Raw genomic sequence first — 26,198 nt, 5'->3', positions numbered from 1 at the left:
TTATATTCTGTGACCAGCATGCGAAATAAATCTCAGGTTATACAAATAATATAATTCAGTAACCTGCAAAATGTCAGTGGCTTGCATTTTAGGCCGAGTAGGGATGAGACGCAGTGGAGAAAGAGAGGGAGTGAGGCAATCCTTGAACATGTCCCAGCGCACATCTTCCAGTGGGGCAGCTGCTTTTAGTAAAAGAGTCATCATTAAAGGCATCAATCATGGCGTTTTGAGGTAAGGGTTTTCTTCCATCAAGTAGACTAAATGTGCTACAATAGCCACTGTGGCAGTGTCACATACATAGTTCCCACATAACTCTTTACCTTATTGCACTTGTATATGAGGGTTTTTTTTTTTTTTTTAATGATAGCAGGTTTTGATTTAAATGATAAAGCTTGCTTGAGTCTCTTTTTTGACGTGTAAACAATTTGTTATTAAGAATGGTAAGGTGTAATGTTTGCTGGGTTTTATTTTGTTTTCTTGTACTTTGATAAATAGGAGATGTGCAATATACCATTTTATTTTCATTCATGTTCAGATGTCTTAATTAGCAGTTCTACGGAGAGAAAATTTGCATATGAATAATGATGAAAAACTATGAAGGCTATCACAAAGATGCTGTCATGCTTTTATTTTGTGGTGTTTGCTAGTGTATATATGCTTAGTGGATAAAAAGGATATGGTAGCATACCATTAGTTTCAGTTCATGTTTCTTTAAGTCAGGTGGATTATCTATCTCCATTGGTTTGAGAGAGAGGTAGTGGAGGCATATTAGAGTTACAGTGGATTTACAAAGATAAAAATTTGATAGATAAATGTCTCTCTATCAGGCATTAAAGATCACCGAACTGAAACAAATTAAAAAAAGGGTGGAAGAAAGGATTATATTTACAGCTAATATATACCTAAATGTGATGAATTGTCCAGAGTTAATGAGCTGATAAAAAAAAAATTCTTGCAGAAAATCAGAGGAGAAGCGTCAAGCATTTGCGGATGAAGAGATCAGGAAATATATAGTAGAAAAAAAGAAGAAGCCATCAGTACCAAATACACCATCAACCTTGTTTGGCCAAGTATCTAAGAGCAAGCACCAGCCCTCAACCAAAGCAGGATCTTCCAGGCAAGGTCCAGAACATACAGCGCGGAATCGCTTGACCACTCGTGCGCTTTATGACACAGAGGAAGAAGAGGAGGAGGAAGAGAATGAGTCGGACAATGTTCCATCGGAGCAGGACAGGTAAAATGTGCTCAGTTTTCATTCTTGCTTCTCTTCACATTTCTGCATGCTTACTAGTTCTCATACATAAGTCGTAAAAAGTCACAAATGAGATGGGCTCAGTGATGACCGTTGTACAGTCCTTAATCACTATGAGCTAATTCAAATACAGAATTATGCAATTTCATTGAAAATATATGTTTGGTGGACAAGCAAGAAAAATTGTAAAATCCTTAAAATGGTGGGCAGCAGGTCATCAATAATAAAAAGAGATAATTGATATTAATTGTATACAATCTTATTGGTAAACCCATAAAACTGCTGCATGAATTTTAATTTAATAGAAAAAAGCTGTTGAGCGCTGTAGTCTATCTGAATTTCTAGGGGTGAATTTGCCACATGCAAATTTTCTTGCGGGATTAAGATTACAAAATTGTTATAAATCAAAAGAATCATTAAAATTACTTAGGGCAGCAAAAATTAACCATTAGTTCTTTAGAATCCTTTGTTGGCTACTACTTCGTAACTAAGGAACAGATTGTCCCCCTCACAATAAAATTAAAGGGAGCTGACTTTGCATGTGAAGGTCATGATGTCCTCTTTGTATTCTTTCTTTCTCCCTTGCTTTCTTTTCATGGAGATAAAAGAGCTGTGATGCCTCTGATTAAGCAGGAGTTTGGTCATCATCAGATTATGTGGTAGCAATTTTTTTTGACAAAACATTATCAGTGACACAAGTGAATACTCTGACTGGACAATGGAAGGCAGCAGCAACCTACAACCTCCCAAGCGACGTTCACAGCGAAAACCCAAGCAAAAGCATATTTCTTCCAGTGAAGATGATGCTGAAGATGACAATGAAGAGGCTGATGACTTGGATGAAGATGAGGAAGACGATCATGAAAATGAAGCTCTTGAGGCAGCACTAAAGAGGAGTGACCAACAGGCAGAGGCAAAGAAGCGAATTCAAAAAAGGTTTGCTCCAAACAGCAAACACAAGTCTACAAAGGTGGGCTTTATTTAAAGTCTTTTTATGGACAGCATGTGACTTGATTAAAATATTTTGGCACAGTGTCTGGAAAATAGCTGCCTTTTAAGTTTGGCATCTTTTGTTTGCTACCCTTGAGTATAAAAGATGTCCATGATTTAGAATAATAGATCCCAAGCTGACTGTGGTCTGTGGCACAGTGGTTTGTCACCACGGTATTCTGTGCATGTTGTGATATTGAAAAAAAATTCTTGGGTTGAAATTTCTGAAACATTAATACTTCTTTCTCTTGCAGCAGAAGCAAGTAAATGGGAAAAACTTGCCACAAGTTACAGAGCTTAAGGAGGAGTTTCGTCCTCCAGAGTGGCTGACTGGGACTATTCCTCGAAAGACACCCTATGTGCCACAGATGGGTGATGAAGTAATGTACTTCCGACAGGGACATGAATTGTACCTGCAGGCTGTGCTGCGCCATAATGCTTATGAGATCAACCCCAACATGAACCAACCATGGCACAAGATCCCCAATCTCAGGGTTAGTGCTAATTCCTTGCATGCAATCCTACTTGCAGACCTGTTCTTATGTTGTGCTTACTTGCTAAGGTTGTTTTGCCTCTCCATACCTCTACTCTTTTTATTTAAAACCACATATTTCTTTTTAAAAGACATCCCTGTCCTCAATATTGGTGTTATACACAGCTTTATTTTGAATTTTATTATTTTGAACATGAAAGCTTGCATATTTTTTTTCCCTCCAGGAAGTTGAGCTTGTAAAGATCGTAGGGATTCGCTATGAAGTAAAACCACCACGCCTTGTCAGTTTGAAACTTGCATTTATCAACCAAGAGACCGGTCGGCTCCTTGGTCGCACCTTTACCATAAGGTGATTGTATCTTTGTTTTAAAAGGCATTAGTCATTCCTTTTGTGTGTGTGTGTGAGAGCACCTTCCGCTGACAGAAAAGTGTTGCAAGATGAAAATAGTCACAAGCCATTTTTAAGATTTTTAGGTTTGGAAAACTTGCTATCCATTGTAAGATTAATTTGTACTAAAAACAAAAAAGGAGATAAATGAGAATCTAAAATTGGGGGTATGTTTTTACTGACTTTGTTGCAGGTATCATGACATGCCTGATGTCATTGATTTTCTAGTCTTGAGGCAACATTTTGACATCTCTTACAGACGCCGATGGAAGACAGGTTTGTTGTCTTGAAATACTGACTAGTTTTCTTTGGTTTATTTTCAAGAGAAAGTTAACTAAAGGGGTTGCTTTGAAAGTAAAAGAGAAGTATCATAGACTCTTGGATAAATCACAGTATTTTTACCATTAGCTTTATGAACGGCTGCATTCAATAATCATCAGAAATGTTTCAGTTTGGTCTGAGCAGATATGGCAGCGTAGAGCCTTACTAGAAGAGGCAGAATTTTTATAAAGATTATTTGGAGAAAGATTTAACATTTTGAGTCCATTCCTTTACCTTTGAGTCTGATCCTTAGGTGCACACAAATTTGAAGTATTTTAAAAAATAATCATTAAAAAAGTCAGTTATGAGAGGACAAATAAAAAAATTTCATTAAAGTTCAAAGTTAAGAGAAAGAAACAATTTTTACTTTACTCCATAGTAAAACCGCATGTTTTTGTAAATCCAAAGACAAGTGTACCAAATCATATTAAAAAAAATATTTAATTTGAGACAGGCTTATATATAATTGATGATCTTTCTGATGTTTAGTCTTGTATACAGTGGATTTTAATGGTTACAAACCATGTAGAAATAAATAAACATAACTTATGATAATGATGAACAAGTCTAGTGTCAGAAATAAGCTTGAAAATGATGAAAAAGGCGTAGATGACTGGTAAGCTGGCGTTTGTTGTTAGTTTATAGCGGGACCTGCTGAGGTATCGCAAAAGAGGATACTTGGCAGTGATTGGCTAGGATTAAAGCTCCTAACTGCTCTGGCGGTACAGGTGCATTGTGGCAAGTTTAGCTTTCCGGAAGGTATATAAGAGCAGAGCTGAAACGAGACAAGGAGAGAGAAATGTCATAGTTGTAATGACGTAAAAAGAAAAGAGAGACGAGTTTGATGTGAGAGCAAAACTGTGGAGAATAAAGGTCATAATATTTCTGCTGGCGCTATTCCTGCATCTGTTTTGAATGCGTGAGAGGAAGTTACTCCTCAGGAACATCACACCCCTACCACTTGATCACATCAATTGGCGCTGCGAACAGGATCTCAGCAACGAAGTGCACTATGGCTGCAGAAGGCGACAGCACAGCAGAGGCTTCTTGAACATATCAGCCATTCCACCTTCAAAAGTTTTCCGTAGATCAACTCAGTCTGTTGATGAGTTGAAAAAGAGGTCGAGTTAGCTCTCACCATAAACTGGATGCCTCAGAATGTGGCATGTTTTTATATAGTTTTGATGTTCCCTCATGACATGAAAGATCTTGGTTGTCCTGGTGGAGGCATACGGCAAGCAGAAAGATGTTGATACCATTGCCAGTCTCTATAATCACCGACAGCAGCGTGATGAGGTGGTCATCGAACATTCCATGATGCTCCAGAATGAACAGCCTGCAGATCGATGCAGTGTCAGATACCCACCTGGTGGCCCAGTTTACTAAAGGGCTTAAAAATTGCCATATTCGTTGTGAAGCATTCTAGGTTAGACCATGAGTCCTCTTCTTAGCTAGCTGTATTTGCTTTTAACATAACTCGTGTAACCTGTATTTCTAAATCAAATGTGATTCACCTAGCTACATGACTTGATTTCATATCTTTTTTGTTTACATATTTTTGAGCAAAATCATTGAATTTGATAGGAACTGGTATCACTAATAACTGACATGGGTGTTCAGACAGTTGTCCAGTCTTTATTATTGTCGTATACATGAACTCAGAAAACCCCAAGACATGCATGGATCCACATGGGTCTACGCAAATTCATTATGCTAGCAGAGAATTAAGTAGTTATAGATTTTATATTGTCATATCTTACAGGAGATCGCTTTCGCTCCATGATCGATGACCAGTGGTGGATGGGTGTCATAAAAAGCCAGAGTCCACTACACATGCAGTTTCCAGATAGTCCCTTCCAGTGCTTTTATGTCCAGTAAGTAGACTTGCAGGCATTAGGTGTACTATTTGGGTTTTTTTTTTTAAGGAATGGACAGATGAATAACTTTAAGTTATTCGTCATGTAGAATGAGAAATTGGATGTGCATTATGCAGATAAGTTGTAAGATTTTATCCAGTTGTTGCTGTTTATTCATCATGTTTCATATACAGGGTATTTTGAAGTAGCATTTATTCAAAGAGAAATGAGTTGGGAGACAAAATGACCAGGTGATGTACAAGTGTACAACAGTACTAATTAGACCTTGCCCCTTTCTTTACAGCTGGGACAATGGAGAGTACGAACGACTGAGTCCTTGGGATATGGAGCCTATTAATGAAAACTGTATGCAATTTTCTTCTGTTGCCCTTAAATTCATTTTTAGCTTAAACTGTATATCTGATAATGAACTAGATTGTAGATGAAATAGGTTAAGTAAAGATAAAATCTGTTGCTAAAAGATTATTTTGTGTCCTTATTTTGTTATCCAAGCAATGTCTTTGTCTTCTTCTTCCTTTTCTTTGCATCAAAATAATCTGCAATGTTGAAGCCCATTGTTTGAAATAGATAAGTAAAAAAAAAAATGTGTTAAGTATCTGTTATAGCAACCATACCTATCTCTTGCATTCACAAAAATGTTGTCAATGTTTGTTTGATCTTTTCTTGAGAAAATAAAAGCTTTAATTTTTAATATTCCTGACAAGAATCTCGCATTTTCTTAGAAAATAACATTCCTCATAATTGGTGTTAACCTTTGTCTGCAGTGCCTCTTACCTTTTGAAGAGCATTTGTAAGTGTTAGTTATAATAAAATCTTTAACTGGCCATAATGATGTATGCCAGTACTTCCAGTGCTTAGCAGCTACAACTCATGCTTGCATTGTTGATGCATGCACCAGATGCTAAATGCTAGGAGTTTTGTTGATGGCTGATTCATCGCTTCAGGTCCATTGTTGTTTACAGTCTTTTGTTTGGCTGCTTACAGTATTACCTAGCAGCATAGGGGGAGGAGTACCTGTTGACCCAGAGGAGCTCAAGCGCATTCTGTACTTGCCAAAGCCTGGAGAATGGTCATCATTTGGCAGGGAGGTTGAGACAGAGCGCATCCTTCAATGCTTGGAGGTTGTGATGATGCATTCGGTGGCAGAGCCTTTTAATGCACCAGTGGACCTCAATGCTTTTCCTTTGTATGCATACATCATTGAATATCCCATCGACCTCAGCACCATCAAGGCCAGATTGGAGAACGGATACTATAGGTGAGCTGTTGCTCCATTTGTGGTAGTCTGCTGCATAGAACAAATTTGAGGCTTTCAGCATAATTATGTAAAAAAAAAAAACATACCTTTGAGCAGACAGGCTAAGAATCGTAGAGCTTGCAATAATAGTGCAGACAAAAATTTTGTTTATTGCCATTAAGATATTTAAAAATATATTTTACACTACTCCAGCAGTCGATATTAAAAAAAGTGAAATGATTTGAAGTTTTCTGAAATAATTTCACAGGAGGATCAGTGCTTTGCAGTGGGATGTGCGACACATAGAAAGGAATGCCAAGAAGTTTAATGAAGATGGAACCCCAATATCTCGTAGCGCTGCCATTGTAACAGAAACAATCCTGCGTGTGATCAGGTCTGCCTCACAGAAATATTTTTATTTTACTAAGATTGTTGTCTTCTTGCTCCTATTCACCTACAGTGGAGCATAGGGCCTTAACTACACCATGCCATCAGATCCGGTTCTGGGCATCCTTTTCCATTTGGGACCATGTCATGCCAGCTTCCCCCGCCTCTCTGTTACCGATCTACTCCATGTCTGTCTGGGTCTCCAAGCCCTGCTCCTCCCTTGTGGGTTCCAGCCCAGAGCTTGTCTTGTTATATTGTCAGTTGGCTTTCGCAGGGTGTGACTGATCCAGTCCACTTCTTGATGTCTTGTCTGGCAGGTTTTTGGTTGGTTCTCTCCCACAGGTCTGTATTGGAGATGTTGATGCTGAGGATGTGGCGCAGACATCTGTAGACAAATGTCTGAATCTTGTTGGTGATGGCGTTTGTCACATGCCATGTCTCAGATCCATAGAGAAGGACTGACTTTACGTTTGCATTGAAGATGTGCATCTTAGTGTATAGAGATAATGCCTTGGAGTTCCAGATAGGTTGCAGGATGTGGAATGCAAGCCTAGCTTTATTTATTGGGCTGTTTACATCTTCATCTGCACCTCCATCTTTGCTGACTATGCTGTCAAGGTAGGTGAAACGGTCAGACTCTGTAATACATTCCCCATGTAGTTGGAGCAGGGCTTCTTGCTTATTGTTGACCCACATTACTTCTGTCTTCTTGACGTTGATGGTCAGGCTAGTCATCTCTGTATCTTTTGAGAGCCAGGTGAGCTTTGTCTGTGCGTGTTGCTGCTTTTGGGACAACGGGCATCCACATAGTCGAGATCCTCAAGTTGCTAGGCAGAGGTCCACTGAATGCCAGTGTTGCTGTTAGAAGTTGTTCTTCTCATGATCCAATCTATGACAATCAGGAAGATTGTTGGCAAAAGCATACAACTTTGCCTCACTCCAGTCCTCACTGCGAAGGGGTCAGTCAGCTTCCCATTGTGAATCACCTGGCATGTTGAGTCCTCATACAGATGCTGGATGATGGCAGTGAACTTCCGTGGAAATCCATTGCGCTGCATCAACTTCCAGATAGTTTCCTTGTCTATGGTGTCATAAGCCTTTTCAAAGTCAACAAAAGTCACGTAGAGTGGTGATTGCCATTTGATGGACTGTCCAATGATAATTTGTAGTGTAGCGATATGGTCTGTGCATGATTTACCCTGCTTAAAGCCTGTCTGTTCTTGCCTCAATCTCTTGTCTAGGGCATTCTTCAGCCTCTCCAGGATGATTCTGGTCAGTGCTTTGCTGGGAATGGACAATAGCGTAATCCCACACCAAGATTGTTGAGCTTTATAAGAATGTAAAGAACATTTTTCAACTAATTCCTTTAAACCAGTTCTGTCCTGACAGGCAGCACAACACTATTTTTTAAGATATCAACAAATGGGTTTTGCATATTTATGATGGGAAATTATAGCGGGCATCATGCAAAACAAAATTAATAATAAGCAGCATTATGGACATTTTTTTTTTATTGGCTTTTATTAGACAGAAACAATGTGGCCCTATGCTCCTCAAGGGAGCAATGAGACAGAAACATGGTGTGCATGACTCAGTTCAGCATGTTTTGAACTATGTTCGACTGCAGAGAGCATGTTGTCTGGTACTGAAAGATTTTAAAATATTAAACAAATTGTGATGTCTTGGTGCTAGTGTTAACACAGTCATGATGCCTGAAATACCAATTCAGAATGACACCTATTTGCTGATTGGTTTGTGCTGATAGGCAAGTTTTGTTTGTTTTGTTTTAAAAGAAGAATCTGAGAAGATTGATCGTTCATGAGAAGGAAGTACTAGATTCAAATGTAAAATTCTTTTCAGAATAACGTCTCTTTTTATCTCCTACTAAGGGCAAATATAGCAATAATAATAAAAAAGAGCATGTTTTAGTTTTGAGCCAAGATGAGACTTAAACGCTTTAGTTTGATAACGAAAATGATGATATAGTAAGAAAACAGAGATAATTTATTTTCATTTTTTTAAGTTTTAAAATGAAGTCTTTTGAGGATATAGCTTTTGAAGGAGGACATCATGATTAAGTTTAGCTGACAATACGGGCCATGCAAATTATGGAGCATGTCAAACTATTGAATTCTAAAATGAAGCAGGCATATTTTATTGCAGTGATACAAACTGTCGTGACCCTATGCCAATCCTTGAGAAGTTAAGTCATGGGCAACAGTTCCACTGGGGAAATTCTGACACAGATGATGATGATGATGATTCTACAACAGGCAGTTCAAATAAGCGCAAACGAGTAAGTTCCTTAAATTCTATTTTGTCCTTTCTGATATTGAGTTGAGGGAAATGTATGTTGGTTATGTTTTTAATATTGAAGATAAGATTAAAAGCCTCGCTACTTTTACATTTAGCTTTATTACCAGTTAAAACACAAAAAGGTCAGCAAAAAAAACCAAACTGATCTAATAAAGATGAATCATTCTAGGCTTATATACATAGTAAATTGAGAGCTGGAATTTTTTATATAAAAAAAGGGTTATCAAAACATGTTTTGCATATGAGTTTGTTTTTTATACAACTGCTTACCAGCTGCTTTTTAATATGCTAGGTCAGCGATGATCATCGCAACAGCAAACGTACACGAACAGAGATGCCTGCTGATGCCATTGACTGGAGAGACCAGTGTTGGGAGCTGTTAGGCCTCATGCTGGAATGTGAAGATGCAGAGCCTTTCAAAGAGCCAGTGGACCCAGCAGCATATCCAGTATGTCTTTGGTGCTTCAAATCTGCTTTTCTCACTATGTTAAATTGCTAGGCTGACCAATACAAAATTGGAACTTGCCCTGATATGGAGGGCTAACAACTCCAGTGCTTTTCACCAGAGCCATAATAGGTGCTTGAATGAAAGCTGCACCTATGTCAATTCAGGGCCTGTAGTCAGAACTTCTGTTCAAAAATTTATGAATCTTAAAATTAATAGTGTAGAGCGACAGTGATTTTGAACATTTTATTTTAACTTCCCAGACAACCCAAAAATGACGTAGAAAGCTACCACTGTTTAAAGTGATTAGAAATCAAAGTTTGGCAAAATATCGGCCCCCCTCCCCCGTTGTTACCTTGCTGAACTCCCTTGTCTTTGAGCCTTTATTTTTATCTCAAGCCTCTTTGAAGCTTCTTTAATGTCCCTTTGGTGGCTAGAGTGTCAGAGATTCATATCCTGTCCTCTGACCTGGCCTGTCTGCAGTTTGAGATGATGGCTGTCTCCTGTCTTATCCACCCTGGGTTTTTGGCCAAGATTAGGTTATTTGCTTGATCAAAAGGAAGTTACTTTTCACCCACTTTTGAGAAAGACACCCAGAGATCCAGAAAGGCTTCAGGACCTGGCTTGAGCCTTGCATATATACCTCTCATAGCGGTGGGTTGATTTGGCCTGTTCTTACCCTTGACACTGATGATTTTTGGATGGACAAAAGCAATCTTCAGAGCAGCATATGTAGAGCTATCTCCATGGGCAGAATGTCTGGTTAAAGTCAGGGTATATGAGCTATAATTACTATCCTAGCCTTTTCTAGAAATGTATACCTTCACTTCAATCAGGCTATAGGCTAGTGGTCTGACTCCACTTTTGATAGGTTTTACCCGAGAGACCTTGCAGTTCACTCTGGATGCAGTCAGTAGCATTTTGGTAGCTCAGCATAGCATGACACTCTCCATCCTTACTGTTTGTTCCCTGATTCCTCTTTGTGTCTTATATGTTTGTCTTTTATTACTTGTCCCTTCCATCCTTTGTATTCTGTCCATGTCTCCTACGAGACTTAAGTACTGAGAGCATGTGCCTTAGTGAGATTAGGCACTCTATAAATCACACATTTATTATTATTCTCCCTGTTGGTCATTGGGACAGCTGGGACTGAGAAGTAGCTAGTAGGGTGATTTCCATATAGTCGTGCCATCTGGTAAGTACTTGAAGAAATAAATTTTAATATCAACAATTTATTTTAATAGTGTTTTTGACATTCCCACTTGTATATCATAACACTGAATAAAAGAAAGTTTCCAGAAATTAAGGTGGATAAAAACCATTGTCTTCTTTTCTTAGTTTTTGTTTTTTATTATCTGAACAGTATGGAGTTATCAATGTTAATGCATTAAATGGCTTAAATTGACAGATTTGAAAAGGTTTATTAAAGAATTTGCAGCATCACATTGTTTTGGGACTCATAAGAGAGTTTTATTTATTTTTGCAGAATTATCACAATGTCGTGGAGAATCCCATGGACTTTAAAACAGTCGGTCAGCATTTGGAGAGTGGTGCTTATGAATCTCCACTTGCATTTGCAAAAGATGTTCGTCTTATTTTTGCAAACTCTAGGCTTTTCAACACCAACAAAAGATCAAGGGTTGGTGGTGTTTTATTTTTTTTAAATTTGACTTTGTGTGCTGTATACATAATGTTCATGTCTGTATGAAGATACACAAGATGATTCACACATATAGGTGTACAAATTTAACATTGTTTCATATTATGGTGACCACAGTATATGTTTGTTTAGTTAGTTTGTTCCTTGTTATTCGTCGAGGAGCACAGGCCGCCCATATATGTTTGGGCAGTGAAAAAGAAAAAATTGTTCCTTGATCTTTGTAGGTTATTTGGTGGATGAGAAGTTAAAGAACACACTTTTCTTGTGAACTCTTTATGGAGTTGGGTACTCGTTGTCGACTGGTGGGTTGGTGGACTGGATGTTTGCTGTGGCACATGGGTATTGAACCAGTGTTTGGGTATTAGTGCCCTAACCACTTTGCTATCTGCTTCCCTGATTTAGGCTGTAAAAGTACACATTTTTCTTAGTTTATCATTTTTATCTTTTATATTCCTTTGTACACCCCAGAAAGTGTGTTTTCAACATTTTTTACTCTTTCTTTTGTTCTACACAGATATTTTCAATGACCCTTCGTCTGTCAGCAATGTTTGAGGAGCGAGTGAAGAAGACTTTGGGTGGATGGCGAGTAACATCAAAAAGTAGCAGACTTACTCACTCAAGTCCCAACAGGTTAAACATCCTATCTTGTCCTTGCTCTTTTTCTTTTTTTTATTGTAAATTAACTTGCCAAGTCTTAGATTGTCTGCTTCTTTGATTGATATGTCTTTATGTCTTTTAGAGAATTTGCTTTGGCTAACCTAAACATCGTATACTTCAAAGACCATGATCAAAACCTTATTTACATGCGAATCTGTAGATAATTTAACATTTGCTGGAAGGTATTCATTTTACAGCAAATTTACAGTCACCACTTTTTGTACATGTTAAATTGTGCTGTCTTATGTCCAGCAGCCAGTTGTCACTCTTTGTACACAGTAAATTATATGGTCTGACATCCACAGCAGCCAGTCATCCCTCCTAGCTGAGAGAGCCAAACAATTTGCATCAAGCAGCAGATGGGTTGAGAGTCAGTCATCTTCCCGTGACAGCCAGCCATCTACATCAGGACTGTCCAATGGTTCCAAGATACAGGGCAGCATCCGAACTTCATTAGAAGAAAAAAGAAACCGCAAACCTGCACTCCCTCAGAGTAAGCAACAAATATTTTTTAAAACCTGGTTTTGTGTTTGGTAAATGAAAGTAGTGTTTTCCTTTAGACTTTAGGTACAAAAAATTATTTATGAGACTGTCCCACAATGCTTTTTTTAACTTTAGTTAGAAATGTATACAAAATGCCTTTATCCTGCTCAACCCAGTCAACATGATGCTCCTGCTAAGATTGCCCTGGTACATTCTGTCATATGTTACTGTGAGTAGCTCACTGATATGTAAAGATGGAGCATCAAGAAATGTCATTGACAGATGATGGGGAACATCTATGCCTCTTATACACAAGTATGCTAGATGAATGTGGTAGATTCATGTTGGCTGCATGACCTGGTCAGCAAAGACTTGTAGGCTGCTCTTTTTCTTGTTCGTACTGTACCAGATGACATGACTATGTGGAGATCACCCTCTAGCTACAATTCCAGCTGTCCAAACCTGTTCCAGTCAAATGACCAAAGAAAGGTAGGACATGAATTCAGCTCAGCCCCCCTCCCATTCCCGCCTGTCACACTAGTGAGCACTTATCTCCAGTTTTTCACCCGGCTCCACGCAGTTAAGATGTGTCAGCTATCTTGTTTCTGCAGTCTCTTGGATACACCTGCAGCATGTGAAGTATTGTGAAGGCTGCATGTTAACATCTGTCATGCCTGCCCTGTTTTTCTCTTCCTTTTCAAATGCTTTTATCTTTAGAGTGGTATAAGTTGAGGCTAGATATCTACTCTGTCTCCCCTCAGGACACTGAATTACTATGTGGTCACACAACAACGATGCCTTATTCTTTTAGTAAGAGTAGAGAGGCTAGATGGAAGTGGCCATGCAAGAATGTGTTTCCTGTTCTCTCTCTGTTGGTGTCCATACGGGTCCAAAAGTGGTGTCAATGCACCCTTGCCTAGACATGCCAGAGATGTGGGCCAGTTTGTTTCACCTATTGTATCACTAGGTTTGCTACCAGAGTTGATTACCGCTCCCTCTTCCTGTTAGTCTCCATATAGTCATGTCATCTGGTACAGTACAAAGAATAAATACCATTTTTAGTGGTAAAATTTCTTTCTTTGAGTACTTAGCAGATTACATGACTGCTAGTTCCACTCCCACCTCCCCACAGTGGGTTCAAGACTCAGTCCAGGCTAAAAACTGGAGTGTTCATTAGCATGATAGTTGAGGATGAGACGGGGAGGGCTGAACTGAATTCGTGTCCTACCATTCTGCGGTCATTTAACTGGAACAGGTTTGGACAGCTGGATTTGAGGTAGCTAAAGGGTGATCTCCACATGGTCATGTAATCTGGTAAGTACTTGAAGAAAAATATTTTACCACTAAAAATGGTATTTTTCTCAATGCCTTGGACATATTAAATCTAAGTCTTGGACTGGTCAGTCTAAGATTTTTGACAGAAGAATACACCTCACAGTGGAAGAGAGCTACATCAAAGTGTCAGGTAGCTGGCAAGCAAAAGCATCATCCTGAGCTACAGGGTCACAGTTATTCTTTCTGGAATGATTACGCCATGTTTACTGGGTTAAGAAGGATAAACACGCTTAGTATAAATTTTTTAAATTTCAAAACTAATTTTACTTAAGGAGAAATTTTCTTTTTGGACATTTTACAGAGAAAAAGACAAAGCCTGTGGTTGAAAGTGAAAGTGATAAGTCTGAAGATGAAAACAGCGATGAAGAAGAAGAGGAAGAGAAGCTTCCTGTGTCTAGACGAGCAAAAAGCAGTCAGTCAGACAAGGAGAATGTTTGTTATAATGAAGATGAGGACACTGAAATTGAAGAGGGGAGTGGCAGTGCTTGGAGATCAAAAGCAAGAAGTCCTGGCAAAAATGGCTTACGGGGGTCAAAAAGACGTGCTACAGGTGGGTCGATCTTTGATGCTTTCTTTTCAGTTGTATTTGTTGAAGATTTTAAGTTCATTTTATTTGTGAATAATTTTGTTTATTGATTTTGTGCAAGGACTTTTATTTATAGGTGGCTGATGAGACATTGCAATCATGGCAGTCTTCTTCGAACTACTGTTTTCATGTCGTCAAATATTATTTTGTTAGGTTCCCTATAGATTGTAGTGTTAGTCTTAAAATATTCTTTGAGCCTCACTATTCAAGACCTGAAAATTGTCAGTTCCCTATAGCTCTTTTGTAGAAGTTTAAGACAGCTTTTTTTAAAAGACTCGTTGACTCTCATGTGTAAATACATATCCCTCTAAATAACAAAATAATTGTGGAAAATGAAACAACACTAAGATACTTTCATGCAGACTTTGATCCCAATCTTTCACTCAGAAACATTAAAACTTTTGCTTGCACTGACATAGATGCATACACATACAGTACACATTTATAAAAAGAAAAAAATAGGTCAGATGGGGGAAAAGAACCATGAAACAAAGTGCTCATTTTCTAGGTAGTCTTTAGTCGAGAGAACTGTCAAAATTTCACATAAACTATGTATTAGATTGTGATGATGACTGACATTGGTAACAGTGATAATATTTTGCTAGATTAGATGATCACACAGTTTTTTTCCTCTCTCACATTTAGCTGGCAGTAAAGCAATGAATGGAGAAGCCAAATACTGCACCCGAGCCAAGACAGGCTCCCTGAAGCCCAAGCGGTTACACTACCTCTGATGAGGAGGAAGAGCAAGATGTGAAAAGGATGACCAGAAGAGGCACCTCTTTGTCATCTCTGGACTCTTCCTTGCAGCATGTAGAGGAAGAAGATGACAATTCAGACAGCAGTACAAGCAGCAGCAGTAGTTCTTCCACTGATGGGGCGTGGAAAAAAAATACTCGGCAGCACAGGACACGGCAGAGGCAGAAAGCCCAATCTCGGGGCAAAAAATCTAACACGCGATACAATGCCAAAGAATCCACAGCTGAGGAATCTAGCAGTAATGAGGAGGAAGATGAAGAGGAAGAAATGGACGACAACAGCACCAGTGATTCAGACAGTGATAGTGACAGTGAGGTTACTTTGCCAAGACAAAAATCAAAAGCCCAAACTGCTCTTGGCATTGGTAAATATGGCACAAGACAATCAGGGAAAAGAACCACTAGGAACCAAGGACGACAGACTGTACATTATCTGGAAGATTCAGAGGAAGACTATGAGGATGAGTCGTGTGTAACCATGAGCAGCAGAGGTCGTATTCGACGATTGACAAAACGTGCTCGTGCTAATCTTTTAGGCAACTGACAAGGGATTGCTCTCAAGGTGATGGCTTGTGAAAGCTAGTTTTCAGTGCAGGAGTGTCTTGAGTGCCACAGGTGATGTTCGCATTTGTGTGATGGTGTAAAAGCAGTCATTGATTTGTGACTGTGACTGGATTACCAATGCTTCATAGGTCTGTAACCTGAACTTCATATATCAGTGTTAACCACCAGTATTTAGCATTGTTGGTCATCAAGGGATTGACCTGGTTAAGCATTTATATTTGAGGAAAGAACACTTGGATTTATGTATAAGAATGGAGTGTGCATCTGTCGCCTTTATTTACAAAGAGAAGCAGTTGTTTCCTCTGATGTCAACTGTAGAGTTTAAGTGTGCATACTTGCTATTTCAGTTTGCACCCATCACTTTCTGAATTTAAATTGAGAATCCCTCAGTTGCATGTTTCTTATCCAAGCAATCATCCTAGACGCCATGGTGATTCTTTATCTAGTAGAATTGTTTCTTGCTGGAAGAGTATTGTTGAGAAAAAAGCCAGAGTTACTAAATTCTGCCTTTGAGCAGTAGAGCATAAAGTGTAATTAATTAAAGCTGGTTTATTGTCATCCTTTGCCATAATAGCATCATTCATGGGATCTTAGTATGAAACCTGTCAATGATGCCAATACTTTGTTGATGAGGCAGCATCGTGTTCTCCCAAAATCTTCCCTGTTGATGAGGTAGGTATGTGAGAGGACTTTGTAAGGTGCAGCAGGTAACTATGTAGGAAAGATGCAGAGCAAATGAGAGTGTGAGAGAAGTGCATGCTGGCTGATCAGATGTTACATGGTAACAGCCTCAGAGGCAGCAGGTGTTTATTTTGTACAGAGTTTGTTTTTTCTTGGCATGAATCCCACCCTGGATGTTAAGCTTTGCATATGCAATGACTAGATTGTTGTCAGCCCCCTTTCCCCCTCCAACCTTACTTTTAGTTGTTTCTTCTTCTGTTGCTAAAATATCTAGTGAGCTGTGCAGCCATTGCCTTTACTTGCCATTTGCATAAAGATTAAAACATGACTGTCCACTCTGCAATCCTGGTGAAGTTTCTAAAAACTCAATTATTTGTGCATGCTTAATTGCGGACATGGCAGTCTTACTAAAATTCAGGTCTTGCTGTTTTTAAAAGTGTAAAGGAGCTTAAGAGTTTATTTCCTTCTCTTCACTAGCGAAGGAGGGGCTTACAGCAGTCTTTCTGCCTCATGCAGACTTATTTTAGTGTCTTCCAAATCTTTGGCACATGGCTTTACATGGATATTTTGTAGTTGGTAAAGTAGTAGAGTCAAGGTCAGGGTATAGACCAGGAATGTCCAACCTAAGCAGACACAATATAATTTCAGTTTTAACATCATGATTCTGGCAAAACCACCATGTTCTGGCCTGCAAGATTTAAACCATGTTCAGTCCGGCCCTCGGGTGAGAAAAGGTTAGGCATCACTGGTATAGACTAGCAAATTCTTTTGATGTCAATTTTCGACTTGCAAAATCAGTTAAAATTTGCTTAAACTGCCTGACTATACCACTCTTTTTACTGCTCACCTCTTCCTAGAAAGTGACAAAACAATGTGGATAAAAAAATATTAATGTTACAGAACACTTGCACAGTTTCCATAGAAGGAAGTGTGGGGTCTGCTTTCACAAATATTTCATGCAAAGCTGCTAAGGTGCTACTCTAATGTAAAGTCTGTGTGTGCACTTCAGGACAAATATGTGCATGTGAAAAGTGGGTAGAAGAGTTTCTCCTTAACATAAAGCAAAAGTGTGTTTTTTGTGCAAACGTGGCCTTCTTTCATGTCAGAAAACTTTCTTTTTAATGCAATAATGTTTCTTTCATTCATACTCAAATGTCTGTAATTTGTAACGAGAGATATGAAGATCTTGGGAATTTGTTTATTCTGCATTATCTTCTGTGTAAGAATGGCTATAAGAATTTTTTAATGATAAAATTCGATACAAATGTATGAATGATATTGTATGCATTGCACATATTATATGATTGGTTTTACTATAGAGTTATCACAGGGGATTTTGCTCACAAGTTTGACCCATGATGGGAATGACTTTTCCGTCCAAGTCTTTACATGTTTCAATCATGCATTCATTTCTTTTTTCTACCATAGGTATATGAGATTTGTGTTTTCAATGGTAGAGCACATAAAATAAGAATGGAATATTTATCTATTCATTTTTGGATTGAGATTCTTAGTATTTAACTTGACTATAATAGATGGAAAATTGTGTAAATCTTGAGAACATCTTACAAAGCTATATTAGCCTTGTGCATGTTCTTTACCACTAACTCTTTTGGCCCACTCGGCAAGAGGTCACTTCCCTTGCCCCTACTTAAAACTCCTCTTTAAATGACTACAGTTTTAAGTACAGTTTTTGCTTTTCCATCATCTGGCTGTGTGGTCAACATTTATTTGGAAATCTAAACATGCATTCTTCGTAGGTGAATTATATCCTCACACTCCAAGATATGCCAGGCCTATTGCTTTGCAGCCTTGGGCACTGACCACTGCCATAATCCCCTTCATTTAATTAGGAAAAACACTTAAACCTTTTAAAATGTTGCATGAATGAATGTAATTGTACTAGTGTTCTAATAAAGTTTGAAGAAACTTCTTGGGAATGGCCACATAATTGGTTAAAAAAATAATCAATGGATCCTAAAACTTTAAAGATGCTTTTTTTTTTATAAGTTTTCTTGTTAAAGATTATATTTCTAGAGTGTACAGTAGCATTCTTCTGTGAAGATTCATTTTTGGGTAACCATCTACATATTGGTGTATAAAGAGATATTTCTGTACAATTTATAAATACTTAATACATTCAGACTTGACTAAAGGATCACACTGATAGTGTAACGGATTGGATGTTCTAAATTCCAGTTCAGATTAAGAAAAAAAAAAAGTGGCAGGTTTGCCAGAGAACAGAGCAGTTAAATTGTTTGAATTACTGTCAGCAGGGATGCAGTTTAAAGGGAGGGGAGACTTAGCTCCAAGAGACATGACATAGATATTTTCACACAGGTTATTATTGCAGGTAAACAAGTTCACAATAATTTTATGATGACTTGATTATGGTATTCATGTCAAATTTGAGTAAGCAGGAAAACTGAAGACCAATGAGGCAAGTGAAGAGTTAAACTGATTTACATAGAAACAGATAAATTAAACCTCTACCTAGAGGTACGAATTGGTGTCACTATTTTGCATTGTAACCATTCAAAGGGTTTGTATGTATTAGCTTGTTTTATTATTAGTTTCAGGAAGGAAATAATGTGAATTTGCAAATGCAGTTGCAAGAGGTTTAAAACCAAAGGTGAAGCAGTTGTGAGAGGTGGTTTGCATTCTCTAAAGATTTTTCAATCACCTTTTTTTTCCTCCCTAAAATCTGTCTTGGGTATTGATCATGAAATCTTTTGCATACTTTAGTTTCGTGTTCTTGCATACATGTATATAACTGATGACTGAGCATTTTCAGATTACCTGGACTGCTGAGCAAGTTAACATTGTTTAACAAAAGTATTTCTTTTCCTCCCCCACATTCCACATTTGTATTAAATATTTTCCTGGCTAAATACAGAAAGTGATCTTGAAGTAAAGGAAAACAGTGTTTTTCGTCTTTTGTTTTGCTTGTGAGAATGGTCAGAATGAAGATAAAAGCAGCTGCTCTTCCTCAAACCAGAAACAAGGGCTAGGATTAGGGTTTTTTAGGATACCTAGCTTTGATTTTTGCCTCTAACTTTTCCAGCTGTGTTAAAAAAAAAAAAAGATGAATGTTGTCTCCTAACCTTTCCTGTTATATGCTCTGCCTTACCTTTCCTAACACTCACTAGAGTCAGGTTCCCATTACAGCTATGATTTTATTGTCATCTTTCTTTTATTTACTGCTTTGCTCAAATTGAATTATTGATGAGTGGCATCAGTGTACTAAATTAGTGAAATAATCTTGATATTATGTCTGTTTCCTGTTGTGACAGGATGACAGCTCACATTTGACAACATGGACAGGATGTTTAGAGCAAAGCCATTGGATACCTTGCTCCCTTTCTTCATCCTTCATCTCTCTCTTTGTCTTTTCTTGTAGAAGACATTTCACACTTTCTTGCATTAGTAGCCCCTAACCCTAACCCCCATTTTGAAGCCTCTGGTAACATCCTAGAAGGGGAAAGGCAATGTAGTCTACAACCTTCCTATAGATGAAAAACAATCCTGCCCAAACTGGTGAGAGCTGGACAATGTGCATTTCTGCATAATTATCACCAGAACCATAAGTGCAGGGATGTACACCTACACAATCACCACCTCTACTTAAAATGTCTAATTCTATCTTTCCTAACAACCTACTTCACAAATCCTAAACTTCTTTTCTGTTTTCTCATAATGTCTATAAACTATGTCATGACATCTGAGACTTTACACACTAAAGTTATTCAGCAATAGAAACTTTTACAAAATTACTGTTTATAAGCTCCTGTAAATCTATGCAGCACAAACATACCAGACAAGCAGTTTTAATAACTGTACAAAGACATATCTGTACATACGAATATACATACTTTTTTCCCCTTAACAAAAGAACTACTTCGCTCCATTTATAATCCAAATATTTCCTTTCCATGTAGATGAGCATCAACAAATTATATATATACTCAAATGACTATATGAGCATTGTCCACAAAACCTAATACATCTGTTATCATTATGTCACACATCTCTGTTAATATTAAACATTACTTTTTTACATTTAAACCCTTCCATAGCAAGCTCCACAGCAGTTTTGTGCATTTCCAGTGGGTAGTCATAACTGTCAGGCAGCAGAAACTGACCCTTTCTAATAAGATCACAGAGTTCATCCAGCATAGCTTGCTTCTTTGAGCTGTCACGGTGACACTTATTCCATTCAGTGTTCCAGTAACCCTTTATCTCCACCTCCTTGAAGATCAAAGAACCCGTTGGCACAAGGATAGGTTGCTTTGACATTCCACCATAGGTCACCATCACACCTTTCTGGTCAAGATTTCGAAGGAGCTCTGTGGCACTCTTGCCACCGACACAGTTAAGAGCAAGTTTAGGTTTAGAGTTTAAAGATTGCATAAAAATTTTCATCTCCCCAGATCGAGCAAATTCTTCTGTAATCACGTGATCAGCGCCAAGTTTCTTTAAGGCTTCAGCAAGTTTTTCAAGTTCAGGTCTGTTTCTCACAATGTTAACAGTTCTAATGTTCCATTGTCTAGCAAGCTGAATTACAGCCTGACCAACAGAACTGTTGGCGCCATTCTGGATGACCACATCACCTGGTTGTAATTGAATAAAATCTTTCAACATTCTATATGCAGTGCATGGGTTCACGACCAGAGTGGCAGCTGCCATGACGGGAATGTCATTTGAAACTTTGCTGAGCTCTGCCGGACTGCTGACTGCCCAGTTTCTCCATGTCCCCCAGCCAGAATCTGCAGGATTGACCCAATCTCCGACTTGTAACGTTTTGACAGCACTGCCCACTTCGACGACTTCTCCTACTCCTTCATTTCCAGGAATGGCTGGCAGGGATGGCCGAATGAAGTAAGTGCCCTCCACCATGTTGATGTCGGAAGGATTAATGGGGGCCATGAGCATTTTCACCAACACTTCGTTCTCCTTGAGAGGCTTTAGCTCTACTATTCTGTGCGAAATAACTTCACGCGGATCTCCATAATCATTATATATCAGTTGAAATGAACTTACGTTACGAGTAACATTTGAGTGGTGTACAAGGAATTTCGTTTGCAACAGACATCTGCGTTTCAACGCTAGAGATAGCAGACGAAATACTCTTCCCGCCATGTTAGATGTGTACATTTGCCCCATTTCACGAGACTTAAAAAAATTCTATGCGTAAAATATACAATAATGTATTAATTTTGACCATATATTTGTAAAAACGTTTATCAAACTGTCTTTTATAGTTAATTATAATATTAACTATTGTTTAGAGTCGTCTTTCCAACTTACGCATAGCAACTTGGCAACAATCTAAACAACATGGCGGTGAAAGATTTCTAAGAGACATGCAAAGTAAGAAAATTTAATCATGTCAAAAGGAGCAAAACGTGTGAAGAGCAGTACAAATCCAACATCAGAAAAGTGGGAAGTAGCGCTGTTGAATGCAGTTTTTGAGGAGGTAATATTTTAATCGTTTGAAGTTATTCCATATCAAACGAAGCAGCTTATTTTATAAAAAACTAATTTTAAATTAAATAACTAAATGGAAATCTATTTCCCCCCTGCCCCACACACACAACCGTAAACGAACATTTATTACAAATTTCCAGCAGTTCTAGCAAGAACTTCTAAGAAATAAGAAATTCTAGCAACGTTTTGCATTTTAGAACGTATATTAATTGTTCTTAATTAAACTTGTATCGAAACAGACAACAAACAGCATTGTATATTTTACAGATATATATGTATTCATTCTGGGAAACGCCTAAATCTTTAGCATAGATGTATATTTATGATTTTATTGTCTGAGGCGGTAAAGGAGAATGATAAGTAGCAATAAGTAGATATATTTTAGGAGTAGTAGTGCTTATGGAAAAGATGTGTCTTTAAAGACTCACTGGTGGCTAATTAAGTGGAGGATATAAAAAGGAATGGAGTTTTGTGCTTTGCTCTGCTGTACCATAGCTAAAAAGCCGATGTTTAGTTTATTCCTTGTTACTCCTTAAAGAGCATATAGGGCTAAAACAACACCTATAGCCTTCCGGTTTTATGGCAGCCCCCCGTCATGCAGTTCGGCCCATGTAGTTCGATGTCCTTTGCCTCACTCTCTGCTATTCTTTTCCAAGTCTGCTTTGGTCTCCCAACTCTCCTCTTTCCCTGAGGGTTCCAGTCAAATGCTTGCCTAGCAATGGTATCAGCTGGTTTGTGCAGGGTGTGTCCTATCCAGCCATATTGTGCTTTTTGATGTCTTGGCCAGTGGCATTTTGGCTGGTTCTCTACCACAGGCTGCTGTTGGAGATTTTTTTAGGCAATCTTATTCCAAGAATATGGCGTAGGTATTGGTTGGTAAATGTCTGGAGCTTGTTGTTGATGGTGTTTGTCACTCTCCAGGTTTCAGAACCATACAGTAGGATAGCTTTGACTTTTGTGTTGAAGATGCTGATCTTACTGTGGAAGGATAATGCTCGGGAGTTCCTGATGGGCCGTAGACTGTTGAAAGCATGCCTGGCCTTGTTGATGCGGTTTTTTATTCATCATCTGCTCCACCATCCTTGTTTACAATGCTCCACAGATACACAAAGTGATCTGTTTCCAGAATGTTCTCTCCTTTAAGTTGGATTGGGAGTTCCTGCTTGTTGTTGATTCTCATCACTTCAGTCTTCTTTCTGTTGACCTTTAAACCAGTCTTCTTCGGTTCCTCTGCTAGCTTGCTCAGTTTGATTTGTGTATGCTGCTGCTGATGAGATAGGAGACTGATGTCATCTAGTGCCTTCTTCAATCTCTCTAGTATTACCCTTGTCAGGACTTTACTGGGGATGGACAGCAGCATGATTCTCCAACAACTGTTGCACTGGGAGAGGTCTCTTTTCTTTGGTAACTTGACCAGGTGGCCTAGTTTCCAGTCTGTTGGTACTAGCTCTTGTTCCCAGATATTGTGTAGGAGGGGCTGTAAAATATTTGCTGTTGTTTCTGGGTCTGCCTTGAGTGCTTCTTGGGGTATGCCATCTGGGACAGCTGCTTTGGCACTTTTGATAGCTTTGATGGTTTCTGTCTTAGTGGGAGGTTAGCTGGTGTTGACGTGAAGTTGTTCTGTTGCTGGTGATATGTCAGGTAAGGATGGTGGACAAGGTCGATTCAGGATCTCTTTGAAGCATTCCATTCAGCAGTCTCTTTGTCCTGCATAGTTTGTTATGGTCTTGCTGTCTTTGTCTTTCACCACCTTGTTTGGGTTAATGCTCCTGCCCGACAAAAATCATGTTATTTTGTATAGTCACTTCACGTTTCCCTGGATAAGCTGCTGTCTCTGATTCCTCCGTCAGTTCATTGGTGAAGCATCTGTTGTCCTCCCTGACAGACCTCTTCACTTGGCAGTTGGCTTCCCAATATTCAGCTCTGAGACCTTAATTTTCTTTTTGGTCTTTACACTGGTTGAGCTTCTTTTTCAGTCTCTTTCTTGATTCAGTCTTTGCCAAATGGAATGGATGACTCTAAAGACCTGGGGGAAAAAGACCTATGACCATACATTTATCATCTTGGTGATTAGGGTAGGTTACTGGTCAGATAAATAGCAAAGTTTTCTGGTTTTCTGGTTTTCAAAGTTTTATAGTCTGAGAAATTCAGATGATGATGAAAATGGCACTGCAAGAGACTAGGCTAAAGCACAAGAGCGTTATTATTGGAAATGTCTTGGAAATGTCATTGCAAGATAGTAATTCTCTATTACTGGAGTATTCTGCTCATGAGATATAAAATTTTTAACATTGCAAAGACTTTATACATTTTGAAAAGAGGTGAAAAGGTAATTTAAATTTATCTACACAATTACAAATGTATTATGGCTGTGATGGAAAAGCCTTTTTACTTTGTTGAAGTAATTAATTGTAACATTGGATGTCAGTGATGTCAGAATTTAATATTTAGGTCCATACATGCATATGTTTTATAAACTCAATTTCAATAAAAAAAAATCACTGCATTTGTGTGACAAACAAGTGACCCGATGGTTCTATTGAATTTAAATTCAAGTTTGACAAGGATGAGCCTCTAAATTAGTGTTTACTTGTATGTTTTCTTTCAACATATCACCATGTTGGTTAGCATCTTTATATTCAAGTTGTGTTGTATGCAAAACAACTTTCATTGGTGTCTTGTTCAGAAATATACCGAACATGTTTTCAGGAACAAGTAATCTGCTAATAAATTGTCAGTTTGATTTACTATCTTTTGTGAACAGGAAAAATGGAAACCAAATATCACCTTGCTTGTGGGAAACAAGGTGGATGATTACAAGAACATTGGTGTATTAGCAACAACTATCAGCTCTGGAATACGCAAGCGTTTTACTCTTTTGTCTAAAGACATTTTGTACAATCAGGTAGTAATTGTCACAACTCCTTTGCTTCCTAATCTTTCAGCTTCGTTCTGTGGATCTGTTCTCTTGCTCTCTCTTTTCTCTCATCTGTGTGTGTGTGCACATATATGCATGCATGTGAGTGAGTGTGAGACAGAAAATGCACTAGAGAGAGTGTCAAAGTCAAATTTTGTTGTAAGTAAAAGTATTTCTTATGTCTATTTCTTAATATTTTGTTATAGTTTCACATTATAGTGATTTAATTTATATAAGCCATAATATTTTAAAAATCAAACTTTATACAAACAATATTTTTTTCAAACAATAAAGGTTCGTGAACTTGGCAACCCCAAACTTAAGAAGACCAAGGATGTGCCTGCTAATTATGAAATATGCGAAGTTTGCAAACCCTACCTTGATTCTGGTGAGGAGATTCCTGTTTCTCTGTTGGCAAAGCTGATTAAATTCCATCTGATGGGTGTTAAGATGGCTGACCTTCAACAACGAGAATTAGAGAAAAAGGTGTTTGAATATTTATTATTATACATACATTTGTATAAATCTATGAAGAAATTTTATAAACCATATGAAGCAGTAAAGCCATTGACCCAAACAAGTATAAATAGTTAAACAGATTGCCAGCATTTTAGTCTTCCAGAGAGGAAGCCAAAGAACTGTTCTGCCAGCAGACCTGTCTATCCACTATCCTAACAACCAACTTTCCTATCCAACATTAATAAAAATCTGTAAAAGGGGATAGGCGTAATTATGATAAACTTGTAATAAAATGCGATGTTCTTCTATTACCATTATTTTTCACAGAATATGGATTTTAAAAATGATTCCAGGCTGCTCTTGATAGAGAAAAAGCTGCTAAGGAGATGGGCTCAAATAAAGATAAGTCACAAGGAAAGAAAGGTGGGAAGAAAACTCCAGAGGCTCCAGCAGCTAGAGAGGGGAGCAAACTGCTTAAGAGGGGAGAGCAGAACAAAGACACAAAATATATAGGTAAAACTGTTGCCTTACTTAGATCAGGAAACTAAGTGATTAAACATGTTTTATGTGTAAAAATAGCAACTCAGTTAACAAAGAACATTTTTACTTCCAGCAAAATAAAGTTACAAGACTGAAAATGCTCAATTATTTCAGAATGAAAACTGCAAATGAGCTTATATTTAAACATAAGTTTTTTTTTTTTTAAAGTTCACATCCACACATCCCCACATGCACACAATACAGAATGCCATATAAACAAGTTTTGTTTTATATTTTACCATAACTGCTTTACTCAATTCCAAAAATAATAAATAGTAATGAGTTAGCTATTAATTGAGCTTTTGGGAGGCTTGGTAAGTGAGTTCAGCCATGAAGTAGGACCATGCGTAATGCTCATTGGTGTC

General features: G+C 38.1%; 4 protein-coding genes across 6 annotated transcripts in view; 3 read left to right on the top strand and 1 right to left on the bottom strand.

Annotated features, from left to right (window-relative positions):
• Positions 1-19,356, top strand: part of LOC112565851 (PH-interacting protein-like) — a 29,560-nt gene extending 10,204 nt beyond the window's left edge. Inside the window, exons 17-33 of one of the 3 annotated variants that reach the window (XM_025241684.1) lie at positions 93-231; positions 959-1,234; positions 2,048-2,222; positions 2,497-2,736; positions 2,960-3,084; positions 3,317-3,399; positions 5,207-5,318; positions 5,605-5,666; positions 6,306-6,579; positions 6,827-6,952; positions 9,109-9,241; positions 9,554-9,709; positions 11,193-11,345; positions 11,881-11,996; positions 12,329-12,516; positions 14,143-14,391; positions 15,073-19,356. In XM_025241684.1, coding sequence (XP_025097469.1) covers positions 93-231; positions 959-1,234; positions 2,048-2,222; positions 2,497-2,736; positions 2,960-3,084; positions 3,317-3,399; positions 5,207-5,318; positions 5,605-5,666; positions 6,306-6,579; positions 6,827-6,952; positions 9,109-9,241; positions 9,554-9,709; positions 11,193-11,345; positions 11,881-11,996; positions 12,329-12,516; positions 14,143-14,391; positions 15,073-15,161 — 2,696 coding nt within the window. In that variant the 3' untranslated portion in view covers positions 15,162-19,356. Of the gene's footprint in view, positions 1-92; positions 232-958; positions 1,235-1,942; positions 2,223-2,496; positions 2,737-2,959; positions 3,085-3,316; positions 3,400-5,206; positions 5,319-5,604; positions 5,667-6,305; positions 6,580-6,826; positions 6,953-9,108; positions 9,242-9,553; positions 9,710-11,192; positions 11,346-11,880; positions 11,997-12,328; positions 12,517-14,142; positions 14,392-15,072 lie in introns of all 3 variants that reach the window. The other 2 variants (XM_025241683.1, XM_025241682.1) reach the window with 2 other exon arrangements.
• LOC112566088 (suppressor protein SRP40-like) lies at positions 15,190-15,729 on the top strand. The gene has a single exon (XM_025242036.1). The coding sequence runs from the start codon at positions 15,190-15,192 to the stop codon at positions 15,727-15,729; it is 540 nt and encodes a 179-aa protein (XP_025097821.1).
• An 831-nt stretch (positions 19,357-20,187) lies between the features above and the next one.
• On the bottom strand, positions 20,188-21,606 carry LOC112565856 (enoyl-[acyl-carrier-protein] reductase, mitochondrial-like). The gene has a single exon (XM_025241702.1). It carries the CDS (start codon positions 21,591-21,593, stop codon positions 20,451-20,453), a length of 1,143 nt encoding a protein of 380 aa, XP_025097487.1. The 5' UTR covers positions 21,594-21,606; the 3' UTR covers positions 20,188-20,450.
• A 128-nt stretch (positions 21,607-21,734) lies between these two features.
• Positions 21,735-26,198, top strand: part of LOC112566087 (sperm-associated antigen 17-like) — a 37,796-nt gene continuing 33,332 nt past the window's right edge. Inside the window, 4 exon segments of the mRNA XM_025242035.1 lie at positions 21,735-21,906; positions 24,682-24,822; positions 25,129-25,320; positions 25,647-25,806. Of these exon segments, the coding sequence (XP_025097820.1) occupies positions 21,817-21,906; positions 24,682-24,822; positions 25,129-25,320; positions 25,647-25,806 (583 nt within the window). The 5' untranslated portion in view covers positions 21,735-21,816.

The sequence above is a fragment of the Pomacea canaliculata genome, linkage group LG6, assembly GCF_003073045.1.
Source record: "Pomacea canaliculata isolate SZHN2017 linkage group LG6, ASM307304v1, whole genome shotgun sequence".
Taxonomy (NCBI): Eukaryota; Metazoa; Mollusca; class Gastropoda; order Architaenioglossa; family Ampullariidae; genus Pomacea; species Pomacea canaliculata.
The sequence above is the reverse complement of the archived record's forward strand: the minus strand, read 5'-3'. Positions and strand labels throughout refer to the sequence as shown.